Genomic DNA, 25,487 nt, shown 5'->3' with positions numbered 1-25,487 from the left:
AGATATTTATTTTTATTGAGGTGGTTGGCATTAAATCATCGTGTAGTCTAGGAATGCTCAAGTGAATTTTAAAATACCTTAATCATGAAATTCTTGACAGTCATTTTACTTTTGATGATAGAACTAGATGGCAGATGACTTCATTTCCATTTTGTATTTCAGGAACTGAATTAAGATTTATAATTTTCACATAACCTATTCTTAATTTAGGATGTCTTCTGTTCCTATTCATAAAAAGAATGTAAACTATACACCTTGAATTCTGAGTATGCACTGATGGTAGAGGGATTAGAAGGCCTTTCTAAATAATTTATAAATGACTGAAGTAAAAGCTATTTTCTTTTACTTTTGGCTTATTCCCTAAATAAATTAAAGGCTGATGGATATGTATCTTAACAAGATTGATTTTCACTATGCTGAGTATCCATTGTAAAAGATAAGTCGGAAACCAAAATAATGTAGGTGGAATTGGATTGAGTAGCTTACATTCTTTGAGGTAACTGCAATAATATAAAAATTTTTTTTAAATTTATATTTGATTCTCTAGCAGTTGCTACAATTTGATGGGTTGAAGGCACATTTAAAAAGCATTTACTAAGATGGTTTCCTTCATGTCATTTTTTTCAGGCTACATATTTACCTTCTAGTCTAAGATTGCATTATTTCCTACCAGGGCAAATTGACAGGTTTCCCTATTATTTGCATTTTAAAATTTGACCTGCCTGGGTCTTCAAAATACACAATTACTTTAAAATTCTTCCTTTCTCACCTTTGTTAGGCTACTGATGCATCACATCAGAGATTGCTTGCCAGAGTTGAAAACAAGAATAAATGTTCTAGCTGCTCAATATCAGTCTCTTCTAAATAGCTATGGTGAACCTGTGGATGATAAAAGTGCTACTTTACTCCAGCTTATTACCAAATTTGCCACAGAATATTGTAATACTATTGAAGGAACTGCGAAATATATTGAAACTTCAGAGCTGTAAGTAAGAAATTTCTCTATGGATTTGGTTACCTGGATTGATAGGTTAGATAAAGATAAAAGATAAAGATCTTTAGTTACAGTGACTTAACTCTGAGATTATCTGATTGTAATTTATTATCTGTAAAACAGGAATATCATTTTGTAGAAATGATAATGTCTCATATGTATGTAAAATGCTTTATAAATTATGTAAAGCACGGTAAAAGTTTCAGGGCTTTCTTTAAAACAAGACTTTAATTGATAAGCATTTATAAAATTTTCATAATTAAAATATGTTTGTTGTTTCTTTAATACACACAATATAATTGTTCATGAAAAAATACAAAAATGCATATAAGTAAGAAGAGTAAAACATAAGGACAAAATTGCTTTTAATTACATCATTAAGAAATAATCCCTGTTACTTTGGCATTAATCTAGACATTTTTCTATGCTTCTATAAAACATATAACTGCCTGTAATACACATCTTTAGAAATCAGATGCTATGGAATCATTTCTTTAAATCAACATGTCACAAACAACTAGTAGTAATTGTATATTTGTACTCTCAGTCTTAAGATTTACATAGTATTTTACTTTTTAGACATACACTCTTATTTGTTCAACCAGTCCCCTACTATTGATAGTTTGCTTTCAGTTATACACAAATATAAACAATGTTGTGATGGACTATCTTTGGGCCATGTATCCAAGTAAACCCTTAGGTTAAATTTCTAGAAGTGGAATTACTAGATGAAAGGGTATATGACATCCTCAAAGTCTCTTATTATTGCTATACTATTAGTAGATTGTATTTTTTAAAATAAATTTATTGATTTTATTTGTTTATTTTTGGCTATGTTGGGTCTTCATTGCTGCGTGCAGGCTTTCTCTAGTTATGGCGAGCGGGGGCTTCTCTTCATTGCAGTGTGTGGGCTTCTCATTGCCGTGGCTTCTCTTGTTGCAGAGTACGGGCTCTAGGTGCGTGGGCTTCAGTAGTTGTGGCTCACGAGCTCTAAAGTACAGGCTTAGTAGTTGTGGTGCATGGGCTTAGTTGCTCCGCAGCATGTGGGATCTTCCCGGACCGGGGCTTGAACCCGTGTCCCCTGCATTGGCAGGCGGATTCTTAACGACTGCACTACGCGGGGAAGCCCGATTGTATTTTTTTTGTTGTTTTGTTTTGTTTTTGTGTTTTTTTGCGGTACGCGGGCCTCTCTCTGTTGTGGCCTCTCCCGTTGCGGAGCACAGGCTTCGGACGCGCAGGCCCAGCGGCCATGGCTCATGGGCCTAGCCGCTCCGCGGCATGTGGGATCTTCCCAGACCGGAGCACGAACCCGTGTCCCCTGCATCGGCAGGCGGACTCTCAACCACTGCACCACCAGGGAAGCCCCGATTGTATTGTTTTACTACTAGCAATGTAAAAGAATATCCATTTCCCTAAACTCTCACCTTTAAAAAAATCTTTTAATTTTGAAAAATAATTATAGACTTATAGGAAGTTGCAACTAAATGTACAGGGAGGTCCCATTCACCTTTCACCCCATCTCCCCCAGCGTTGACATCTTGCATATCTCTAGTACAATAAAAAGCAAGAAAATGGACATTGGTGCAATCCACACAGCTTATTCAGATTTCTCCAATTATACACATACTTCATGTCTGTGTGTTTGTATGTATGTATATAAAGTTCTATGTACTTTCGTGTGACCCAGGTAGCCTTCTATGTGAGTTAATACTGTAGAATATTTAACAAACTAATTACTGAATGGTTTTAAATGTATGCATATTAAGGGAAGTAAAGATTACTAAGATAAACCTTTAAAGAGTTCAGTGGGTAAGGTAGGTCAGGGTAACACAAGGGTTGATTAGGTGGCAAAAGGAGTATAATTTTTAATTAAATACTTCTTATTAAATATAATACATAACCAGAAAAGTGCATATAACATATGGACAGTTTTATAAGTAGTTAATTAAGCAATATCTTTGTAATTACCTAATCAAACCTTATTAGAACATTGAAGAGAGACCACTTTCATTTCTTTCAAGGATTGGGAGAGCTCCATAGTTAGGAATGCATTTGGGTTGGGTTCTGAATAGAATATGGGAAGGCAGTAAGTAGAAGGGTATTTTAGGCTTTGGAATAAAAAAGATTAACGCAGGGCGAATTTGGAGAATGGCATATACAATGATGGGATGTAACAGGAGGTAAGGCAGGAAAGGTGTCTAAGAACAAGACTGTGGAAAGTCTAGTATCTTCAGAATTTGAAGAACTTCCTACTATAAAAAAATAAAACACTTTTGGTCACAGGAGTAACCCATTTTAGAAAGATATTCTGGTCATTATGGAAACTATTTGGAGAAGGGAAAAGTTGGAGGCAGAGAGACCAGTTATTGGTAATTTTAACTATTTTAAAGTATAATACGTAGCACTAAGTATATTCACAGTATTGTACAACCATCAAATAGTATCTATTTACAAAATTTTTTATTATCCCAACAGAAACTTTGTATCCAAATAAGCAATATCTCTGTGTTCCCCTCTTCCCCCAGCCCATGGTAACCTCTGACTTACTTTCTGTCTATGAATTTCCTTGTTCTAGATATTTCATATAAGGAGAATCATACAATATTTGTCCGTTTGTGTCTGGCTTATTTCACTTAGCATAATGTTAGGCTGGTATCTTCTGCCTAGATCACTGTAAGAAAGTAGTGAATAGTGATGGTGAAAACAGAGAAGATGGGATGATTTGGGGAGATATAAATGTATTTGTAAATTTTCAACTAGACTTGAATGAAAAAAATAAAAGATAATAACCAGGGTTTCTAGTCATTAAGATAGGAAACACAAGGTGTCCAGTATGTAGGCCCAGAGATTTAATTTGTTTAAAGCAGGGATAGGCAAACTATATATAGCCCATTGACTAAGAATGACTTTTGCACTTTTAAGTGGTTGAAAAAAATTCAAAGAAGAATATTTTGTAATGCGAAAATTATATAAAATTCAAATTTTAGTGGGCATACGTTTTATTGGAACATAGCTGTGCTTATTTGTTTACATACTGTCTGTAGTTGCTTTTGTGCTCAATGGCAGAATTGGCGAGTTGTGACAGAGTTGTGAAAAGTCTAAAGTATTTATTATCTGGCCTTTTACAGAAAAAGTTTGCTGATCTCCAGATTGTGAATAAATAGAAATAAGACATTGTTTCTTATCTTTAAGGAGCTCATAGTCTAGTTGAAGAAAACTAGGGCAGAGAAAAATGTTTAGTAGTTCTTAGATAACTGATGTTTTCTGAAAGAACAGTTACTCAGTGTGCATGTGCATATGTGAATGCCTTTTGTGAAATGACTCCTTTCCCCATTAAAAAAATTAGAGAAACTGGTTCATAATGGATTTGAGAACACATGGAAATGGTCTAAGTGTGATTGTTCATCTGAGACAGTCTTAAAGCTTACAGTGAGACTTCTAACTTGTAGCTTCCTCCCTTTTAGTAATACTAGAAGTCATATACTTCATTGCCTTTCAGATGCGGTGGTGCTAGAATATGTTATATTTTCCATGAGACTTTTGGGCGAACCTTAGAATCTGTTGACCCACTAGGTGGCCTTAACACTATTGACATTTTGACTGCCATTAGAAATGCAACTGTGAGTATGCTTAACTTTTAGAATTTTTTGAAATGAGGTTAAAGATTATTTTTTAATCCATATAACTCTTTTTTTTTAATGAATTGTACACTTTGTTATTTTGCTCTCATTCTTGAAATTACGAAGTGCTTTTTTATGAAAAATACCAAAAACGTGATTTATTTTAAACTTAAGGAAGAACCAAAATTATATGTGGCTATAATAAGAGCTCATAGTTTTATTTTTTTAGGGTCCTCGTCCTGCTTTGTTTGTGCCTGAAGTTTCATTTGAGTTGCTGGTCAAACGGCAAATCAAACGTCTGGAAGAGCCCAGCCTCCGTTGTGTGGAACTGGTTCATGAAGAAATGCAAAGGATCATTCAGCACTGTAGCAATTACAGTACACAGGTAATTGAGAAATGTAACAGGTTTCAGATTAAGTAGTAAAAGACATGAGGTGGTGGTTTCAAGGGGAAGGAGGAAATATAGAAGATGGGCTAAAAGTTAAAATGTAGTTCCCTTATCTAAAAGTGATTTGAAATAGTATAGTTAAATGTAGCTTCCAAATCTGATTCAGTCCAAATCTGATTCAGTACTTCAGAGATTATTTAATTTTCCTTTAAACAAAACAGACTGTTTCTTCCACCACATGTAGGAGTTGTTGCGGTTCCCTAAACTTCATGATGCCATAGTTGAAGTAGTGACTTGTCTTCTTCGTAAACGGTTGCCTGTTACAAATGAAATGGTGAGCTATTATTTCATAAATCATTGTAATCACTGTTAATAAGTTATTTTGTACAGCTTTATGAATTTAGGCATAATGATTCCCAGTGTATTGAAAAGAAAAAGAAGCAAGTTTGTCTTATTTCAAAGGAAACTTCAGTAATTCTGGTATAAAATGCATTTTTCTCCATATTTTAATCATTGTTAGCCTGCAGCCACAGATTTTCCTGAAAATGGAGTTATTGTTGAGGATTGTGAGTAGTTTTGCTTTATTATATAGCAGCACTGATTTAATGGAAAGTTAGTTTTATCTTTAGCCTCAGTAAACTGAGCCTTCATATAGCAAGCTCTTTTTTTTTTAACTCTGATGTACATCAGGGTAATTTGGCCATTTGTACAGTTTCCTTGTTTGATGACCTAATACCATAATATCATGGTTGCTATCCTTAAAAATAAAAATCCTGAAATTGGCAGAAATATGGAATAAGCATTTGAAATTGTCCGTATGCCTCTAATTGTTGGCTGGTTTCTTTTTTTCCTTTCTGGTCTCTAAAAGTGCATTTGGGTCTTTGGCTCCGGATGGTGAGCCCCAATGGACATTTACTTAAAGAGTACAAAACCATCCTTGGAAGTATAGAATGTAAGTGCTGCTGCTTAGTTGTTTCCCTAGCAAGCATAACCACCAGATTGAAATGAGTAAGAACATGGTTAGCCTGATCTCAGACTCTACCTACTGATATCAGAATCATTGGAATTTCATTTAAATAAATAATTTTCACTGGTTCTTGATCTTTTAGTGCTGTTCTGATACCTAAGATTTGTAAGGACAGTGCAAATGAAGGAGTTAGTTTAATCTCTCTACAACGCTAGAGAAATTAATTTCAACTTTCCTTTTTGATTATTGTCCCAATTGTCCCAATTGAACCACATATATTTAAACTAGGTGCTTCATAATTAAGGCTAATCAATCATTATCTCAGGTCGTTAAATGTATCCTTTACCCAAATAAAGTTAAAATCTTTAACTTACATCTGATTATGAAATGTTTTCTTATTGTTGAACCTGAACTTTTGACATGGAATAGTGGATGATCTAAGGTTTTAATAGCAAAGTTGCTTGGAAGTTAGATATGCATCAGGTAGATAACTTTTTTTTCCCTAACAAATACTTCTAACTACTTCAGTGTCAGAAATGCAATCTTAGATGCTAAAATATAGATAATTCAAAAGATAGAGCAAATTGTTATTTGTTATAAACTCTGTCAGTTGGAGTATAATTATCAAGTATTTATTTAGGCATCAGTTTCCTGTACTGTCTTTTAGAATTATCTGTTTAATAAGTTTATATGTTTCCTTAAGTAAAATTAGGTTGGCATATTTTGTATATAGCCTAATTTTATTTTTTTCTAGGTCCATAACTTAGTGGCAATTGAATTGGCTTATATCAACACAAAACATCCAGACTTTGCTGATGCTTGTGGGTTAATGAACAATAATATAGAGGTAAATACAATTCGAATTTGTCTTTTTTTTGAGAGAAAATCTGTTTTAGCTCAGTTATATCAAATTTACTGGGCAAGGAATAACTAACTATAAGACATATATGCACCATATTATTGTCTGTTATATGCTAAGAAGTATGCTGAGGGCATTACATTGTTTTCTTAAATTTAATTCTCAAAACCACCTGGAGGCATTGTTCTCATTTTCTGCTTGTGAAACTGTAACTCGGAAATGATCTGGGACTCATTGTTTTAGTGTTGAAGGACTGCCTGGCTCCATTTCAGTAACTATTGTTGCAGTTTATTAGACTGAAGTATGTAAAACAAAGTGGATTTTTTTTTGTTGTTGCTGTTGTTTTTCTGCGGTACGTGGGCCTCTCACCGCTGTGGCTTCTCCCGTTGCGGAGCACAGGCTCCGGACGCGCAGGCTCAGCGGCCATGGCTCACGGGCCCAGCCGCTCCGCGGCATGTGGGATCTTCCCGGACCGGGGCACGAACCCGTGTCCCCTGCATCGGCAGGCGGACTCTCAACCACTGCGCCACCAGGGAAGCCCAAAGTGGATGTTTAAAATTGTTTTCATTTGACTCTGAAAGCTGTGAAGGAAACATTCCAAGAATTACCTAAATTATAGTAAATTTGGAAAGACAGTACTGTTTCACCATTACTGTGGTTCCTGCATTTCATGGATCCTTTTTTTTTTTTTCCATTTGAGGCTAACGTTGTAGGTTGCATAATAGCTCAGCTGGAGCGAAGGCTGGTGGATAGAGTGATTTATCTGGATGCAGTTTTTTCTCTGCCACTTTTATCTAAAACAGTAAAATTTTCTGCAATTCCATAGTCCAGTAAGACCTGAGTCCCTTCTGTATCAAATTTCCTCTTATGCATATGGGTGGGGAGAATATTGTAAACGTGGAATTTGGGAACTGGAAGGGACCCTGGGTTTAAACTGGAAGGGACCCTTTGGTTAAACAGATGAGGAACCTGAGATCCACAGATGATAACAGCTGTTACTTTAGTGCTTATTTTGCTGGGCATCTGCTCTGTAACAGGTACAGGGAACTGTTTTTTAGCTACATAGTTGAGGTGACTCCTACTGTCAGAAAAAATTCCAGGGAATTGCCATGGCCCAGGTTCAGTCTCTGGCTGGGGAACTAAGATCTTGCAAGCTGTGTGGCACGGCCAGAAAAAAGAAGAAAGAAAAAATTCCAAAATGCATATAAGTAAGGCACTTTAAAACACTCAGAAAGTGGACTAGATAATAGTTATTATGTTAAAAATTAGCATGCAGACACTATCTTAAGATAGGAGTTAGTTCTTGTAACATTGAAGCCTTCATGGAAAATTTGTGTCTGGAACAGTTTTTCTAATACTGACAAGGTCATTTATGATATGATTTCAGATCAGTATTTTTCGTACAAATGAATGTCTCTGGTTTTAAGACTATGTGTCAAAGAACTTTATGCGGATATTCTCATTTAATCTTTATAGCAACCCTATGAGGGTAATGTTAATAGACTAGGAAACCGGGGGTTAAAAGTTGGTAACCCATACAGTTAACAAAGCAAGTAAGCCAGGTCTTCAGGGCCAGCTAAGGTCATAAATGGTTGGTAACAGACTAGGGTGAGAATTTCTAGTCTCTAGATTCCTTTGTGTCCTTCTTCAAAATGTATATTTAAATGCTAACTTTTTATTCTGAAGATTGTTAAAATCCATATATTTTTATTATCTATATTTTTTTATCACTGGATAAATGAAAAGTGGGTAAAATTTCTGTTAAAAAATTTTCTTACCCAGAAACATCATTGTGAAGCTTTGTTAATTTTACACCTTTTTGCAAGTTTGAGTGTTCATGAAATGCTTTCTGCTCAGGAGCATTTTGACTTCATTTAATGTAAATACTTTCCTACTGTATTTGATGCTGCCTGAAGAGCCACTATTGGCTCTTGAGAGAGCCACTATTAATACCTACATCTTTCTATATTTTCATAGTCTTGCACCTATCATGGTGCTTGACATACAGTAGGTGTTCAGTACCTATTAATTTGAATTTACAGTTGCTTTAGCTCAGTATCAGAATTACATTGCTAATATTAGCAGATTAGAAGAGTGGGCAGGTGATCAGTCTGTAAAATTAGCCAGGTTACAGAAAGGACTGTCAGTTTTCAACATTACATTTATTTCCTGGAGATAGTTAAGGATAAAGAAAACAGAACACTCTTATAGATATTTCTTATGGTTTTGTGTGTGAATTTAACACAAATGTGTGCAGGTTAGAATGATTTTTAAAGGTTTTGCTTACTTAATTTTTCTGTGATCTGTGTACTTCAAATTCTATATGGTATGCTGAAGGCTTATGTACACTTTGATATGGGAACAGTTTAAATCAGTGATTCTTAACTTGGTGGGAAAGGCAGAGATGATGTTGGTCCGCTTGAGAACCCCTGGTACAGGAAGCCAATGTTACTGACGTTGTATTATATCCCTCAGGTGTGTTGGGGCAGAAAAAAAGATTGAGAAGCATTGGGTTAAATGATTTGTTTGTTTTAAAATATAATTATGGCATGAGTCCGAACAGTGAGAGGATATACTGTAAGTTATTCACACTTTTCAATTAAGCTGAACATTTTTTTAAAGTAGGCTTACATCTCTGTGTTCTGATAATCATGAATCTTCTGCTTGGTTGTGATTTATAGGAACAAAGGAGAAACAGGCTTGCAAGAGAATTACCTTCAGCTGTATCACGAGACAAGGTAAAAAATGTTTTTAAAGCATATTCCCAATATGCAAAGATGGACTGGTAAGCCTCAGAATATTACTCAGTTCTAGGAGTAATTTTTTCTTCTTACTTTAATATTCCATTGGCACTATTTCATTGTTTGAGTAAAGGTACGCAAGTTTAAAAATAGGCTTTGAGTAATTTAAAGATAAAATATTTTGAATACATAGGAATAAATGCTTAAAGGTGGATTTTAAGTATCAAGGATTTAACAGAAATTCAATGACTTTATCAACTTTGTAAAATTAGTTGAAATGACTAATGACTTTATTATAACAAGGTTTTTTTGGAGAGGGAAGATGACATTATGTACATACCAGGTTTTAGTTACCTGTAATAGTTGCAGATATTAAAATTTTTGTGTAAAAATCTGTTACCTTGAATTCTTTACCAGAAAAGATTTTATCAACTTCCAAAAATCAAAATGAAGTTTTTGGATTTGGATTTTTCTTAGGAATTCATCTGAAGAAAGCCTTAAACAAAGGTGACAATAGTACAGGAAATAAGGCAAAATAAACATTAATTTTATGTCCCATTACTTTTGTTTTTCATGTTATTATACAGAGGGGAAAATTCATATTTACAGAATGTTTCTGAATGCATTTTTGGCATCCTTGATTTTTTTCCCTGCATTTTTTGCCTTTAGTCTTCTAAAGTTCCAAGTGCTTTGGCACCTGCCTCCCAGGAGCCCTCCCCTGCTGCTTCTGCTGAGGCTGATGGCAAGGTCTGTTCTGATTCTTAATCTAAGCCTGCATGCCTAGTTTGGTGCAACATAATCATCTGGAAACAAGACACGGAACAGCAGAATATTAATATGGGATATTGTGCTAAGGTCAAATTTTAGTCTAACAGAAATTTAAAATCATTTAACAATGTATACTTCATAAATTATTGTTGACATGCTTTTGCTTGCGATATAGACAATGCACACAGAAAAAGAATTTAAAGAGGAAATTTTCAAGCCATTGGTATTTAAATTTTGCTTGTTAAACTGCATGTTTTAACGTATCTTTTAACAGTTAATTCAGGACAGCAGAAGAGAAACTAAAAATGTGAGTCTTGCTTCAGAATGAAAACGTTGGTACCTTTGGTTCTCACCAAAACACTGTCTTCAAAACCACTAAAGAACTTGTTTGTAACAGTGGCATCTATCTCTTGTTGTCTGTGTTATGTTTTTAATGTTTCTCTTATCTAACTAACTTCTAAGATGGTATTAATTCTAGTTTCAACATTGTTTTAAATAGTAACAACAGCCTTTCCCACTGTTTTCTATTACCTTCAAGAATAGTGTTGAATTTAATATTTTGGTAGGGAATTAAAATTCTGGAGATGGAAACTGTACTTTTGGACTTTTCCTCTTTAAAGGTTCTGAGATCTGTCCAGTGCTAATGGAGAATCCTCTAAGGCTTCTTTCTTATGCTTTCATTCAGTTTGCTCTTTTCACCCTAAATATATTTAGTAGTTTAACATGTGCCTCAACAGCTTAAGCAAATTCAGAACAAACAGGGGGACTGTGAGAGTTTGAAACTGTTGCCAATTCTTGATAACCTTTAAAAAAATTAATCTGTAAGTTATTCAGATCCATTCTTATTTTTAGCTTTTTTTTTTGCCATTTAGCTCCTTTCCTTACTTATTGTCCAGGTTTAAGATTCTGAACCTCAAATAAAACCTTATAAATGTCTTATCTTCTCTCAGCCCGCTGTGCTAAGGTCTTAAGAGAACCATCTAAATCACTGCTTTTTATTTAACTCCTGGTATCACTCTGAATTTGCTCACTTTCCTTAAGATTTCATATGATCTATCATTCATGTATAGTTAACACGCATTTAAAAATACACTCATTTTAAAAGTAATGTATAAATATACTACTTGTATATTGATATACATTATCTTAACTACATTTTGGAGACAAATTTTGTCCAGTGTTTTGATTCAGAATGATACCCCAAACATTTTTTAACAATTGCTGTAACACTCCTCTGTTAAATTTATATAAGCCATTTTTATTTCTATCTATAATTCTGGATGCCATTTTATCTCCATTTTAGATTGTAAAACCTTAAAGAACATCTAAAAACATCTCTTAAATGTTGATGAATTACTGTTTTCCCCATTATCCTAAACAGTTATTTTTCTTTTAGAAATCAAGACTAACAGATATCCTAAAAAAGAAGGTGCAAGAGCACTTGTGATTAATGGTAGCACTAGATTTTTTTCAGTAGATCCTTTCTCAAGTAAAGGATTTCTACTTTTATCCTATGGTATTGACTATTAGGAACATAAACTGATTTGAGAAATATATAAAGTCTTAAGTTTTGGAGAATGAGTTCATTGACCTTTCAGAGAGATCATAGTTCAACAGTGTTTAAAGTTACTTCGAAGAAATAATGTGAATAGCAGTTCTGGTTTTTCTTGTGCTTTTAATGAGCAGTCCTATTTTAAAGTGCAGCTTCTACATTTTCCACAATCTCTAATGTTAGAGGAGTTGGAGAAGAGGAAAAATTTTGAGAAGTTAGCAAATAATAAAAAAGGAATTTAAAATATACTGGCTGAGGCCTTGCAAACAGTTTACAACAGAACCTCTTATTTATTTATTTATAAACCACAGTGTTACTTCTGCCATTCTTTATTTTCTTTACAAATACACTTTTTTGGGGCTGTGTTGTGTCTTCGTTGCTGCGTGTGGGCTTTCTCTAGTTGCAGCGAGTGGGGGCTACTCTTCGTTGCAGTGCACGGCCTTCTCACTGCGGTGGCTTCTCTTTGTTGTGGAGCACAGGCTCTAGGCATCATGGGCTTCAGTAGTTGTGGCACGAGGTCTCAGTAGTTGTGGCTTGCGGGCTCTAGAGCTCAGGCTCAGTAGTTGTGGCGCACAGGCTTAGTTGCTTCGCAGCATGTGGGATCTTCCTGGACCAGGGCTCGAACCCGTGTCCCCTGCATTGGCAGGTGGATTCTTAACCATTGCACCACCAGGGAAGTCCGAACCTCTTATTTAGACAGCTCAGGGTTCCAGTTATACGTGCCACCCATCATGTCTTTCTGACCCTGCCATCTCTCTGAATAGATTAAACTCCAGGTGGTTACTGGATGTGTATTCTCCTTGACTGCTGTCAAAGGAAATTAAATTAACTTTGTTTAGTTAGTATCAGTTTGATATGGTTGGTATAGGTTTTGGAATATGTTTTTTCAGGTTGCATCTGGAGGTGGTGGGGTTGGAGATGGTGTTCAAGAACCAACAACAGGCAACTGGAGAGGAATGCTGAAAACTTCAAAAGCTGAGGAGTTACTAGCTGAGGAAAAATCAAAACCAATTCCAATTATGCCAGCCAGTCCACAAAAAGGCCATGCTGTGAATTTGCTGGATGTGGTAAGCTGCAGAATTTGCTTGAGGACAAATAACCAAATTACCAGGAAAACACTTTAAAAGACAAAAGGAACTGAAGTCTCAAAAACTTATTGAATGTTAAATGTTGTCATTTCAAAATGGCACAAAAGTAACTTTTTTCTCCCCCTCACCCCATTTAGCCAGTACCTGTTGCACGAAAACTATCTGCCCGTGAACAGCGAGACTGTGAAGTTATTGAAAGACTCATCAAATCTTATTTTCTTATTGTCAGAAAGAATATTCAAGACAGGTTAGTACTGTTATATAAATCAGACTAGAATACTGCGAGATGATTTCATAATCTGTTTTGAAAATACAAATATTTTAAAAAATTTACGTTTTTATTCTAAATCAAATGGATTATCTGATGTTTTGCAGTGTGCCAAAGGCAGTAATGCATTTTTTGGTTAATCATGTAAAAGATACTCTTCAGAGTGAGTTAGTAGGACAGCTGTATAAATCATCCTTATTGGATGATCTTCTGACTGAATCCGAGGACATGGCACAGCGCAGGAAAGAAGCAGCTGATATGCTGAAGGTAATTACTGTGAATTTTTTTGAATTTTCTTACTTGGGTTGTAGGTATAAACATTTATTGTTTAAAATGCATTCTGATCCTTGGAGATACATATATATAGTCTTTGTATGACGGCTAATCTTTTTTTCTTTTGGCACTTGATTAGATTCAAATTTCAGAGAAGACGCTGGTTAGTATAAATCAACCACATATAAAGTGGAGAGGTTATCCCACATTAATTCAGATTCTTTCTTTGATATTCCTTGTTATTATAACTTAAGCATTTATAATTTTTATAATTTTCTTTAATGCAGGCATTACAAGGAGCCAGTCAAATTATTGCTGAAATCCGAGAGACTCATCTTTGGTGAAGAGAACTATGTAATACTGAGACTCACTGACTTGCTAGTTACTGCCTACTTGAGTAGAATTTTATTTATGAACTCCTGTGTATTGCAATGGTATGAATCTGCTCATGTGAAGACTGGCTATAAACTGAAAATTATTCTCTGTATTGCAGAACGAATCACACATTTAATCCAAATAATAAATGGCTGTTTCTAAAATTTCCTAGTATATATAAAATACATCGTCTATCTTGTGACAGTTTCATCTGAACTTAAAAAGAACTGTTAATAATTCTAGTTGTACAAGCAGTTTGTCTGTGGATAAGATGACCTGTGTAATCTGCTAGTAGTCTTAAAGCTGCTGCCATAGCCCTTCAAGAAGAATGCACCAAGACACCATGTCATACGACTATAATGCATGCACTATTATTTAAACCGAACTGGCTTTGAAAGAGGTGGGTTGACAAGTTACTCAGTAGTCAGTCACTATTCCACCTGTTCTTTGATTTAGTTTTATTGAGCTTCTCTGAAACCTTTGATGTGTTTGTAAGAAAGCTGAACACACGAGAGGATCTGTAACATTGACAATGATGTGATGTGCATAATGTGTAGCTACAGTCCTTCCACTTCTGGATCCACATTCCCCTGGTGCGTTAAAAATTACAATATCATCTTTGATCTTACTTAAACCTGGAAGCATGAGTTATGTTTTCCTGCATTAAGAACATCTAGCCTTGATTATCTAGTAAGACTTGGTAATGACCATCTTTCCTTTTAGTTTTCAGAAGTCCTAATAAATTCCCCTTGGTTTTCAAATATAATAGTAATAATTCAGATACATTTTTAAATTGGAGCCCTCAGACCATGCTTCAAGATTCACTTGGAGGTGGGACTTAAAACTTAAAACCAAATACTGTGGTGATTTTAAGTGTATCTTCTTCCTATTAGTTGTTAATAGTTACTTTTGCTTCACACCAACAAAGTACATTAGAATAGAAAGTAATGGTGGGGCTTTATTATTTAAGGAAAAACATCCTGACACACACACATACTCTTAAAGGCTTTCAGGGGTTGGGAGTAAGGTTTAGAACATATATACATTTTACCAAAATTCCCCAGGTGATTCTTGATATGAATTACATTATAAGTTTTAAAATGATAAATTACATATTACAGATATTAAAGTCTATTTTTAAGTTACGACATTTATGAAGGACTATTGGCAGGAACATATGAATATGTCTGTTACTCTTGGCTAATGGCACCCATTTACTGTACTAAGACACAAGAGACTCAGCAACTGATCTCAAACATAAAAAAACAGATTCAGTCTGATATGATATGGTACTACTTATACTTAGCAGTACCATCTTCATAGAATACATGCTTCCAGAATGTTTATTAGCATACTTTAAAATCACTCTGCCATTATTAAACCTCAGTTTTGAAATTATAGCCATCCATGATTTACTTATTTCAGATAGATCAGATGACTTCCATTCTAGTCTAGCTTTTTTAATTTGTAAGAGGGGAAGAAAACTTACAATGCACCTTTCTCTAGCAAATTTCAAATTGAAAACATTACCTGCTATGATAATGCACTTGCTAGTACTATACACCGTGTACAAAGAAAAACAGAGACAAGAGGTATGCAAAGAGAAAACCTCCTTTTGTTGACACTTAAACTGAGTAAAGTTCTGAAATGCAGAGATGATCTCTGACATTTATAATGGATACCTGTATGTTCTTACTATGTAAATAAACTTGCTGGTATGAAGTGACATTAAAGTTTGTCAATAAATGAATTCTTCCTAACTTTACTCCTAGAAGAAGGTTTAGATAAACTATAGCTTTTTTAACATATAAATCTACTTTGGAACATAGCAATACAGCTTACACTGTATGAAAGTTTTATGACTTTCTTCTTTTTAGATTTTCATAATTGACTGAGGTATTATTACATCTCCATGTTTTGCATATGAAGATAATGACTTGCTCCAAGTAATCCAGGTAGTAAATAGCTAGAATTTGAACTCTAAAGGCATGCTTTGCTGCCTGTAAGATTTTTCTAGAACACATCTGATTGCAAGCCATTTTGTGTTTATGTTTGTGCTTCACTTGATGCTCAGGGCAAATAGGGGTGCTATTACCTTCAATATTTCAGATGTTGGAAATAGTTCTGGAGAATCAACTTGCCTAAAGAATGTAGAGCTTAATTTAACTAAGTCTTGATTCCAAATCCTTTAAATTTGACCTGAAAACTTCCCTTACTGGAATGTCTTTTGATATTCTCAAATGATTAGATATTTAGTGTATATATTTTGCCTCTATTTTATCTTGTTGGTTACTTAACTTTTCAGTTCATCTCAAGCTGCAATCTGCTTGGGGACATAAGTTGAAACTTAAAACTAATTTAAAAGTTGATAAATTTATAAGACATTGCTACCTTTTTTTTACTGAATTTTAGAAAACAAGGCTATGAGTAAATTTAATTTTATGGAAACACAGTCAAGGGACTGGAAAACTGAATTAGAAACTTTCTGAAAAGTCAAGTACTGACTTTTCTTTTCCTTGAAAAGAAACTATTTCTACTGTAATTTCTAATGCCAGCTACGGCTTCCTCTAACTTTTCTCCCTTTTTACGGAGAGCTGTATTTGCTTCCTAAACAACAAAAAACCTCTAATGAGATACACACCTGATATAAAAGTATCCACGATTACTTATACTACCTCTTTTTCATTGTTCCTCCTTATCTCCAAAACAGCAAGGACAGGATAGGAAAGACAGCATTTAGTTTTTCATAAAGCGTAATTATTAAAATAGAGATTAACCCTAGAAATCATGCTTTTCTGTGGTAGTCCTTAATGTTTAAGGATCAGGAAATAAAATATCCCACTATTACACAAACTTATCCAACCTATATAAATAATGAAATTACTCACACTGTGAGGCCTAGAGTACACTCCATTCTTTGTCTTTGAGTTGCATAAGTGAAGGTATAAATTCGTACATCTTGAGAATGAATGATGGATAAGTTTGAACCACTGGAAGGAGTTTTCATCATAGCTGAAGCCATTTTATAATGTAGAAGTTTCTTTTTCCTATTTTAAGTAACGAAAGCCCATTCTTAAGAATATGTTGTCCAACAACTAAAACACTCTCAGGATTTGTTACTTGTCTGTGATTTATACTGACTCCACCTTCTGTTATCATCCGATACCTGAAAAATAAAAATGTTCAGTAATTAGATAAATCTAATCACTGTTGACCGCTCCCAATAATACAGATACATCATTATTTCATTTAATTTCAAAGGCTCTCCTATTGAAACCATTTAGCACTAAATTGTTATCTTCATGTTTATTAGATTCTGCCTCCCCTTTAACGTTCTAAAGGAGAAATTCAACTAATATTTTAAATAGGTTGGGCAACCCCACTACTCCCCAGAATAAAGAGGATACAGACTGAATGTGAGAGGGGTATGTGAATCTGTTTACTTAGGGCCTCTGTTCCTGTGATCTTCTCAAATTGTGACAATCCCTAAGCTGACTGATCCCAGTGTATTTATACAATAGTGGTTACTTAAACGTAAGCCTTTTCCAATGCTGGAGAAAAAACTGACCAGGTTAGACTAATTAGAGAGAGTATAGTAATACTAGATTTTAAAGAAAATTTAAGGTATTTTCAGCAGTAAGTACTCAGTTTTCACTTGATTCTCAGACTAACTTAACTTCTACAAGGAATGAGATGCCATTATCAGGAAAAACACCACCTCTAGAAACACAGGTTGTGAATTTTAACTGTGAACCTAAAAGTTAAACAATCTTACCCTCGGGGACCACCTGGAATGGCATTTGCTTTGCGGCACGTATCTAGGACACTTGTTCCAGGGTCAAGAACTAATTCAGAAAATGAAGCTTCTTTAAACAATTCTTTTAACTCTTGATCAGACATGACCTCCAGTGCCTCTATGCTGCTATGATAAAGGGCTTGTGTACACCTGAAAAACACATTTTGAGAGCCACATCATGTTGAGTGCTTACTTAGACATGTGTTCTAACACCCAAAAACCAGTTATGAAGTACCCATTATGTTCCAGATGGAAAGTTTTTCAAACAGCAACATTGATCTTGTATAATTTATAAGCTTAATTCAGGATAATCTTTCTTTCTAGTAAATGTAGGCTAGTACTTTAAAGCAGTTAACACTGACAGTCCTTGTTAGTGGTAAAAGATGACTAAAACATTGGCTCCAAATGTCCTCCAGTCTCTTAACTAATTAATCAAGTGTTCATTATTCTAAGAGGCCACCTTTTAGCAGAGTCCAGCCCTTCTTGTCCATGAACAAGCTTTGTTACTTCTGTAGCAAGTCGTTTCTGAGGACCCCGCTTTTCTGGCTCTTTGACATGCAGCTGCATTATGTGGTCAATCTCTGGAAGGGGCAGAAAAGTGAAGAGCTTCAGGTACCTTTGGGACAAAAAAAAAAAAAATCCCGTTAGATTTATATAACATACCTAATTTTTATCTCCAGCTCCCTTACCCTTTAAAGAACATCCTGCTTACTTTAGAACTTATTTTTAATTATGAAATATAACATACAGAAATGTACTGAAAATGACAATAATACACACACCACCCTGACTGAAGATGTTACTATTTTGCCATCTTTGTTTCAAATCCTTCCTTTTTAAAAAAGTCATAAAATAGTATAGATATAGATGAGGGCCCCATCCACCTCAGATATATTCTCTTTCTTGCCCCAGAGACAACCACTAATCTAAATTTGTAGGCATCCTTCCCAAGCATGTTTTTATATTTTTGTTTTCTGTGTATGTACTCATAAATAAAAACTGTAATTTAAAAACTGACAAATATTTTATATGTATCAACTTTTAAAATCTTATCTTTGGTGAAAAGCACAGAGAAATACACAAACAACAGACATAGTTTAATGAATCATAAAGCAAATAGCTGTGTAACTATCACCTGTCTAGGTATACAACACTGCTCCTACCCAAATCCCCTCACCCCTCCAAGGTAACCGCTCTTTGGACTTTTCATGGTAATTACTTCCTTGTTTTTATATTTTTACCATCTCAATATGCCTCTCTAAACAGCATCACTTAGTTTTGCCTCTTTTTAGACTTTATATAAACAGAATCATACAGAATATATATCTTTTGGTTACTCTGGCACACCATTATGTTGGTGATTCACCCATGTTGCTGTGTGTACAGCTGCTGAGTACACATTCCATGTTATGAATGCTTCGTAATGTATTTATTCTAGTGTGGATATTTGTGTTGTTCCTACTCTTGGACAGTGGTTGATGGTGTGCACATGTGCACTCATCCGTTAGGGATGTGCCCAGGGGGAGGGACTGCTGATCACAAGTCATGAGTATTTGACCTGAGTAGGCAGAGCCACATATTTTTCCAAGTGGTTCTATACCTGTAATGTAAGTGCTTGACATTAAGCTTTTGATTGCTTAATGCCAAGGTATCCATTTCAAAGACATCGATCTCGAATAAGCATACTGCCAAATGTATGACACAGCTAGTACCAAACCAACCAGATAAGGAACCAGGCTGCCGCCACTCATGAAAGTCCCCTTTCAGAAAGCCCTGGGTAGTCGAGATAACTGACTGCTTGAGTGACCCCTCTTCACCTTTCCCACTCCCTAATTCTCACTCTATGTTTTAAATTAGCCAGTGAAGAGTGAACCTGCGAAATCCTAGGCACCCCAATAAGGACAGAGCTCCGGGCCCATGCTCCCTCCTTCCCCATCCTTGACTCACTGTGTGGCCCCTGTAGTGCCATGTGCCCTCCAGAAACTGTAAGTAACACATCTTTTTTTAAAGTTCCCTGATGATTATTGCTGAGCTGTCTCTTACAATCATAAGGACCACAGCACTGGTCCAGCCACAAGGTTGGCTCTGGCCCAGGAAATGTCTGTGAGGGCTCCTACACAGTATGGACCGAGGTGAGCACCCCCAGGCATTTCTAGCTCATGGTATCACTACCAACAGGCTGAGGCCCACACAACAACTGGCAATGGCATAGTCGGCAGGACTGCATGATTGCCCTTTAGCTTTGACTAGTTTACTAACTGGCTAACCCAGGTGGGCAACACCATTTGGGAGGACAGCAATGCATGCTGGAGGTCTATCATTCTATGCCTTTTGCATATTGCCTCTGCTGTGCTGCCAGCAGTATCCATCCCCAAACGTCACTGCTGCCATAATTCAATGATCTCCGCAGAGCAGTGTGATCAGTGATCAAGGCCATATGGTCTAATGAGATGATCAGACCACAAATTATACAGACGTTGATTGAGTACATGAGTACATGAAGGTCCTCCACATCTCAAGGCCAAGGAAAGCTAATGAGGGTGGAATGGACCCCAAGGCTATTATCACTGCCCAAGCTGAGGCTCTGAGCTAAAGGCAAGAGGAAAGAATAATTCCCACAGGTAAGAAGGAGGGAGACCTCCCCCTGGGACTGGTGGGTCATAATGGGATTACACTTCCTAACCTGGATGAATGGAACAGCCTTGTATCAGGAAACTATTGGCAGAGCAAAAGGGGAAATACAGTCGAGTCTTGCTGTCACTCTCTGTCCCCCAAACTCGATGGGATATCGTGGGTCCAGTACCTGGTATGATGTTGCTAAACAATGGACAAATATAAATGTCCTGAACATCTTGTGCCAATGCCTCGTAAGACCCCTGAGGAGGTACACCAGCTCCTCGATAATACAGAACCCCTATGGATGCTTCCTGGATGTTGCTTAGTGTCGCTGAGTACCAACATTCCAAGGCTCACAGTGAATGGAAAACATGAGATTAGGCCTGTCTCCTGCTGTGCAAAAGTGGCATGGTCCAGTGGGTTTATCACTTCTATGACCAGACTCACTCAAGTGACCCCCTCTTCATTCTAACCCTGAAGAAGTCCCATTTGACCCTGAGTCCAGAAAATTCTTTTTACAAAGTGCTCCCTCTAATCACGGGGTAGTGCTCCTACATCTTACTGGGACTGTCAAAACCATTCAAAAGGCACTGGAGAGCACTGACAGTGTTCCTATACATGGAGGAAATTACTCATTAAACCACCACTGTACTCAGATATAACAGGTAACAGGCCTTTTCATGTTCTGCAGGCAACGCCCTCACTGCTCACTAATTCTTTGCCACAATCACAATCACATGCAAGTCTGCCACCTTCCACTGGGGTGAGGCACAACAATGTGTTTTGGAAGCTGCCCAGCAGGCAGTCCAAGGAGCCCTACCTTTAGTCCCACCTGGCTCCACATTCCAAGTCAGTGCTTGACCATATCTGACTATGCCCCCTTGGAGTCTCTGGACCAAACATAAGTCTACCTGATTTCCTATGGGGTTTTGGATTAAGTGCCTAACCCCAAAGGATTCTACAGAGTTCTTTTAGAAACTGAGGCCCTAACTGGCCCCCAATCAATACTACTCCCTAACGCCCTGGGTTAGAGATGCCTCTGGCAGAAGCTTAACACCACAACTGATGCCTCCTTGGTAAAATGAAAATGGTACCTTCAGGAGAGGGCTAACCTTGATGTCAAAGCCTTTAAATATTACAGGAGGGGGCTTCCCTGGTGGCGCAGTGGTTAAGAATCCACCTGCCAATGCAGGGGACATGGGTTTGAGCCCTGGTCCGGGAAGATCCCACATGCCAGGGAGCAGCTAAGCCTGTGCACCGCAACTACTGAGACTGCGCTCTAGAGCCCGGGAGCCACAACTACTGAGCCCACGTGCCACAACTACTGAAGCCCGTGAGCCTAGAGCCCGTGCTCCACAACAAGAGAAGCCACCACAATGAGAAGCCCATGCACCGCAACGAAGAGTATCCCCTGCTCGCCACAACTACAGAAAGCCCATGCACAGCAACAAAGACCCAACACAGCCAAAAATAAATAAATAAAAAGTAGGGAAAACTATATTATGATTCAGAGTTATAATTATATATCTGAAAAATCAAAAAAAAATTATAGGAGGGTGTAGCTTCCCTCATGATCAGCTCCTTCCTCTTCCTCTGGCTGCTTGGGGAGCCCGTTGGAACCAACTGTCTGAGACGGACAGGGAATCCATATTCTTCACCAATGGCAGCACCACCATGTATGCACTGCAGCTTGCTGGAGGGCTGTAGCATTCCCCCGGTCTCAGGCACCTCTCCAATTGAAGAAGGCAGTCCCGGCTCAGCCCCATTGGCAGAACTTGTAGCTGTTCACTTAGCCCTTAGAGACCCATAAAGAGGCCTCTGGCAGATCCACATTTTCACAGACTCCTGGGTTATTGCTAATGGCCTCGCGGTTTCGTCTGGCCAATGGCTAAGGGACAATTTTCTCATATAAGACAAGCCCATTTGGCCCAGACATGGAAGGAGTCCCCAGTTCCTATCATTGTTAAGTCTCATGTTTCCGCTCAGACTACCTGCTCTATGCTGGAAGCCATTTTCAACAGTACTGCAGATTCCCTCACTAAGCCACCACACTGCCCAGCACAGACCCTTCCTACCAGCTTGAAAAATGGGCCCACACAACCTTGGGTCACCAAGGAATTAATGCCTTAACAGTTTGGGCTTAATTGAGGGGACTTCCCATCTCCTCAGCAGCAGCCAAAGTTGTGATAGACGACTATTCTCTGCTCCCAAACCAAACAATGGAGGATATCCAGATGGGGACATATTCCCTGGGGAGACCAACCATGCTCCCACTGGCAGGCTGATTTCACTGGCCACTGCCCCCTTCTCCTGGGGCCTCCAGATACGCCTTCACAGTCATTAATACTTACACGGGACTCCTTTGGGCAACTCCCAAATCTCTTTCCTCACTAAATTTATTCTCGTTCCCTTTGGATCGCCAGACATTACTGACTCTGACCCACTTTACCTCTCCAGAGATTAAACAAAGGGCTCTCCAATATAATATTCTTTGGAATTTCCATCTAGGCTATAGCCCCAGGCAGCTGGCCTCACTGAGCATCACTGGCCTCCTTAAAGAGACACTCCTGAAATTAGTTTTAGGCAAGTGGTCCCCCAAATGGACTGAACTCTCGCTCCAGGCCCTCATCTTGTTTAATTCTTGCCTCCTGGGCCTTCCTACCCTATATACCAACTGTTATGCACACATCCAAATCCCACTTTTGGTCACCTCTGGCAATCCTCAAGCGTTTACCCTCCAAGAGAACTCTCCATTCATGTAGCGTTCTTTATTTTTGCTCAATAGTGGTTTGCAATGTTCTGCAGGCAAGTATTATACATTTAAAAATTTTTAAGAATTATTCCTAAGTTATTTTGATGATAGTTATGTCAAATGATATTTTTTTGAAAAATTCACTCCTTTGTTGCAGGTGTATTTCTCATTAATTTATATTCTTCTAAGAGTTTAAGATATTGTGAATTAATAAGAAAATCACTTTAAAAAAGGACCTTCAAAAGGATCTTCTTTTATGTTAAAGAAAAGGAACTTTAGAGACAAAGGTGAAATAAAAGTCAAGATGAAAGGAGTAAAAAACTAGAATATGCAAGCAATAATGTCCTAAGAACCTGCTAGATGTAGATGACAAACTTGGCTCTAAGTTTTCTAGCACCCATAGTGGTTTTCTGCTTTAACCAACAAAAAGTGTTTAACTACAATGTTCTGTGATGTACTAGCCTTAAATAGAATCTACGTTAAAACAAAACAAAAAAACTATGAAGGGTACAGGGAGATTCAATGGCTAAAATTTATCATGAGTTTTAATGAACTTAATTTTTCTCAGCACACAATTAAGAACTCACCTTTCTACCAAATCATCTTGCTGCCTGACAAAAAATTGATACAATTCAAAAGGAGATGTCTTATCTCTGTTTAGCCACACAGCATTGCCAGCAGACTTTCCCAGTTTTGCTCCAGTTGTACTTGTAATTAGAGGAACAGAGATTCCAAATACATCTTCTCCAGTCAACCTATGCATAAAGAAGAACTTTATTATGTGCTTTAAGCTCAAGTGGTGGTAGGTTCTGCTAATCATTCTCAGATTTCAGTCTGGTTTCTTGATCTAAGAAAACCTCCTTGACCTCCTAAACCTGGATTACTGTCCATCTTACTGCTTTCACAGCACTCTATTGTGACATTTGTCATTCTGAGCTGCAATTGAACCAGTGACTCTGGGCAAGCCAAAGGGAAGTACTGCATAACTGGGGCCTAGACATTTTTAAAGGTTGGGTAGGAAGGGGAGAGAAAACTGGGTAAAGAGGAGTCAGGTAGAGACACCAAAAGAGGTGTCTTAAAGGGATTTTAAAAATCAGTAGCACATGAGCTAGTCCTGTAGTTCATCTCCCTCAAGCAAGTGCCACTGAAATCTACATTATTCGCCAAATATTTGGTGCTGAAAAAAATTTTTTTGAGATGCCAACCAATGACTAACACTTAGCTTCACGGAAGGTGCAGAGCAAAGCAGAGACTACTCAAAGAGGCCCAGTCACGTTCAGGTTATAAATGAAAACAAGCAGTCTTTCAAATCAGAAACACAGAAAAAGCTTCTTAAAAGCAGCAAACACATACAATCCGAATCCTGACTAGGAGGGTCTATTTCCTGCAGAGCTCTATAATATGTCCCATACCTAATACCATTACTTCAGCCCTTTAGTTCTCATTAGCCAGTGATATTAAATTAATCCCATTACGGACCCTTAATGGAAATAGAACCAACAAGGGCAGGAACGAAGGGCGTCATTCCACAATGCTAACAATGCAACACAGGCTATTCGTGTGTAAATTATTTGGTCTAGGATTTCTCCAGGTCTAAAGGCGCTTACTTATGGATGAACTCGTATCCGGACATGATATTGCCCAGCTGATCAGATCCACCCAGCTGGACCCGGCATCTATAATGCTGGAACAGGTAGTAGAAATCATAGGCCTGGAGCACCTGGTATAGAAACTCGGCCAAACTCATGCCTTCGGAGCTCTTGAGCCGAGTCTGCACGCTCAGCCGGCTTAACAGCGTGCCCATGCGGAAATGGCCGCCCACTGCCGCTAGGAAGTCCACCAGGTCCTGCTTCTGGTACCACGCCGAGTTGTCCAGCACGGTGAAGCTGCCCCAGGTCCGCCCATTAGCGAAGAGCTGCTGGTGATTAGCCGCCAAGGCTTTGAGCCCTTGGCGCAGGGCGCGCGCGTTGCTTTGCACGCGCTCTGCTTCCAGCGCCTCGCGCTCCTTGGTACGGCCGCTCGGGTCTCCCAGGCGCGCCGTGGCACCGCCCACCAGGGCGATCACGTTGTGGCCCGCTCGCTGGAAGTGAAACAGGCCCAATAGTGCCAGCAGATGCCCCACATGAAGCGAGTCGGCCGTGGGGTCGAAGCCGCAGTAGATGGTCTGGGGAAAACTGCCCGCCGTGCCACGGTCGAAGAGCTCTGGGAGCTCTGTCTTCGTACCCCTCTCAGGGAAGAACTCCTTGAACAGACCCCGAGCCTTCTGCATCGCCAGCAACCCCTGAGCGCCCGAGTGGGCCTCACGCAGCCCCAGGGGTAAGACTCCTGACAGGCCTGGGGTACCAAGCCCCTGGCCACGGGAAATGCACCGCAAGATGGGCGCCGCCATGTTAGCGGCGGCACGAAGGGAATGCTGGGATCTTAGAGGCC

At 37.9% G+C, this 25,487-nt stretch overlaps 2 protein-coding genes across 9 annotated transcripts in view; one reads left to right on the top strand and one right to left on the bottom strand.

Moving 5' to 3' along the window:
- The window catches only part of DNM1L (dynamin 1 like), a 45,709-nt gene extending 30,083 nt beyond the window's left edge, over nt 1–15,626 (top strand). For 2 of the 7 annotated variants that reach the window (XM_030830399.2, XM_030830396.2), the window contains 12 exons: nt 779–985; nt 4,494–4,614; nt 4,844–4,999; nt 5,247–5,336; nt 6,724–6,816; nt 9,510–9,566; nt 10,239–10,316; nt 10,612–10,644; nt 12,780–12,956; nt 13,115–13,224; nt 13,353–13,512; nt 13,806–15,626. In XM_030830399.2, coding sequence (XP_030686259.1) covers nt 779–985; nt 4,494–4,614; nt 4,844–4,999; nt 5,247–5,336; nt 6,724–6,816; nt 9,510–9,566; nt 10,239–10,316; nt 10,612–10,644; nt 12,780–12,956; nt 13,115–13,224; nt 13,353–13,512; nt 13,806–13,862 — 1,339 coding nt within the window. In that variant the 3' untranslated portion in view covers nt 13,863–15,626. The remainder of the gene's footprint in view (nt 1–778; nt 986–4,493; nt 4,615–4,843; nt 5,000–5,246; nt 5,337–6,723; nt 6,817–9,509; nt 9,567–10,238; nt 10,317–10,611; nt 10,645–12,779; nt 12,957–13,114; nt 13,225–13,352; nt 13,513–13,805) is intronic. The other 5 variants (XM_030830397.2, XM_030830400.2, XM_030830401.2 and 2 more) reach the window with 3 other exon arrangements.
- On the bottom strand, nt 11,938–25,469 carry YARS2 (tyrosyl-tRNA synthetase 2). 2 transcript variants are annotated; one of them, XR_009565326.2, is made up of 6 exons: nt 24,665–25,469; nt 23,645–23,812; nt 18,150–18,305; nt 17,669–17,839; nt 16,782–17,059; nt 11,938–12,693 (listed from the first exon to the last, which is right to left on the bottom strand). XR_009565326.2 is itself a non-coding variant. In XM_030830404.2 (5 exons), exons 1-5 carry the CDS (start codon nt 25,444–25,446, stop codon nt 16,900–16,902), a joined length of 1,437 nt encoding a protein of 478 aa, XP_030686264.1. In that variant the 5' UTR covers nt 25,447–25,469; the 3' UTR covers nt 14,832–16,899. The 2 variants fall into 2 exon arrangements, 1 of the variants encoding a protein (XP_030686264.1); XM_030830404.2 differs by lacking the exon at nt 11,938–12,693 and having other exon boundaries at nt 14,832–17,059.
- Between the last annotated feature and the right edge of the window lie 18 nt (nt 25,470–25,487).

Source organism: Globicephala melas, chromosome 10 (genome assembly GCF_963455315.2).
Source record: "Globicephala melas chromosome 10, mGloMel1.2, whole genome shotgun sequence".
Classification (NCBI taxonomy): Eukaryota; Metazoa; Chordata; class Mammalia; order Artiodactyla; family Delphinidae; genus Globicephala; species Globicephala melas.
The sequence above is the reverse complement of the archived record's forward strand: the minus strand, read 5'-3'. Positions and strand labels throughout refer to the sequence as shown.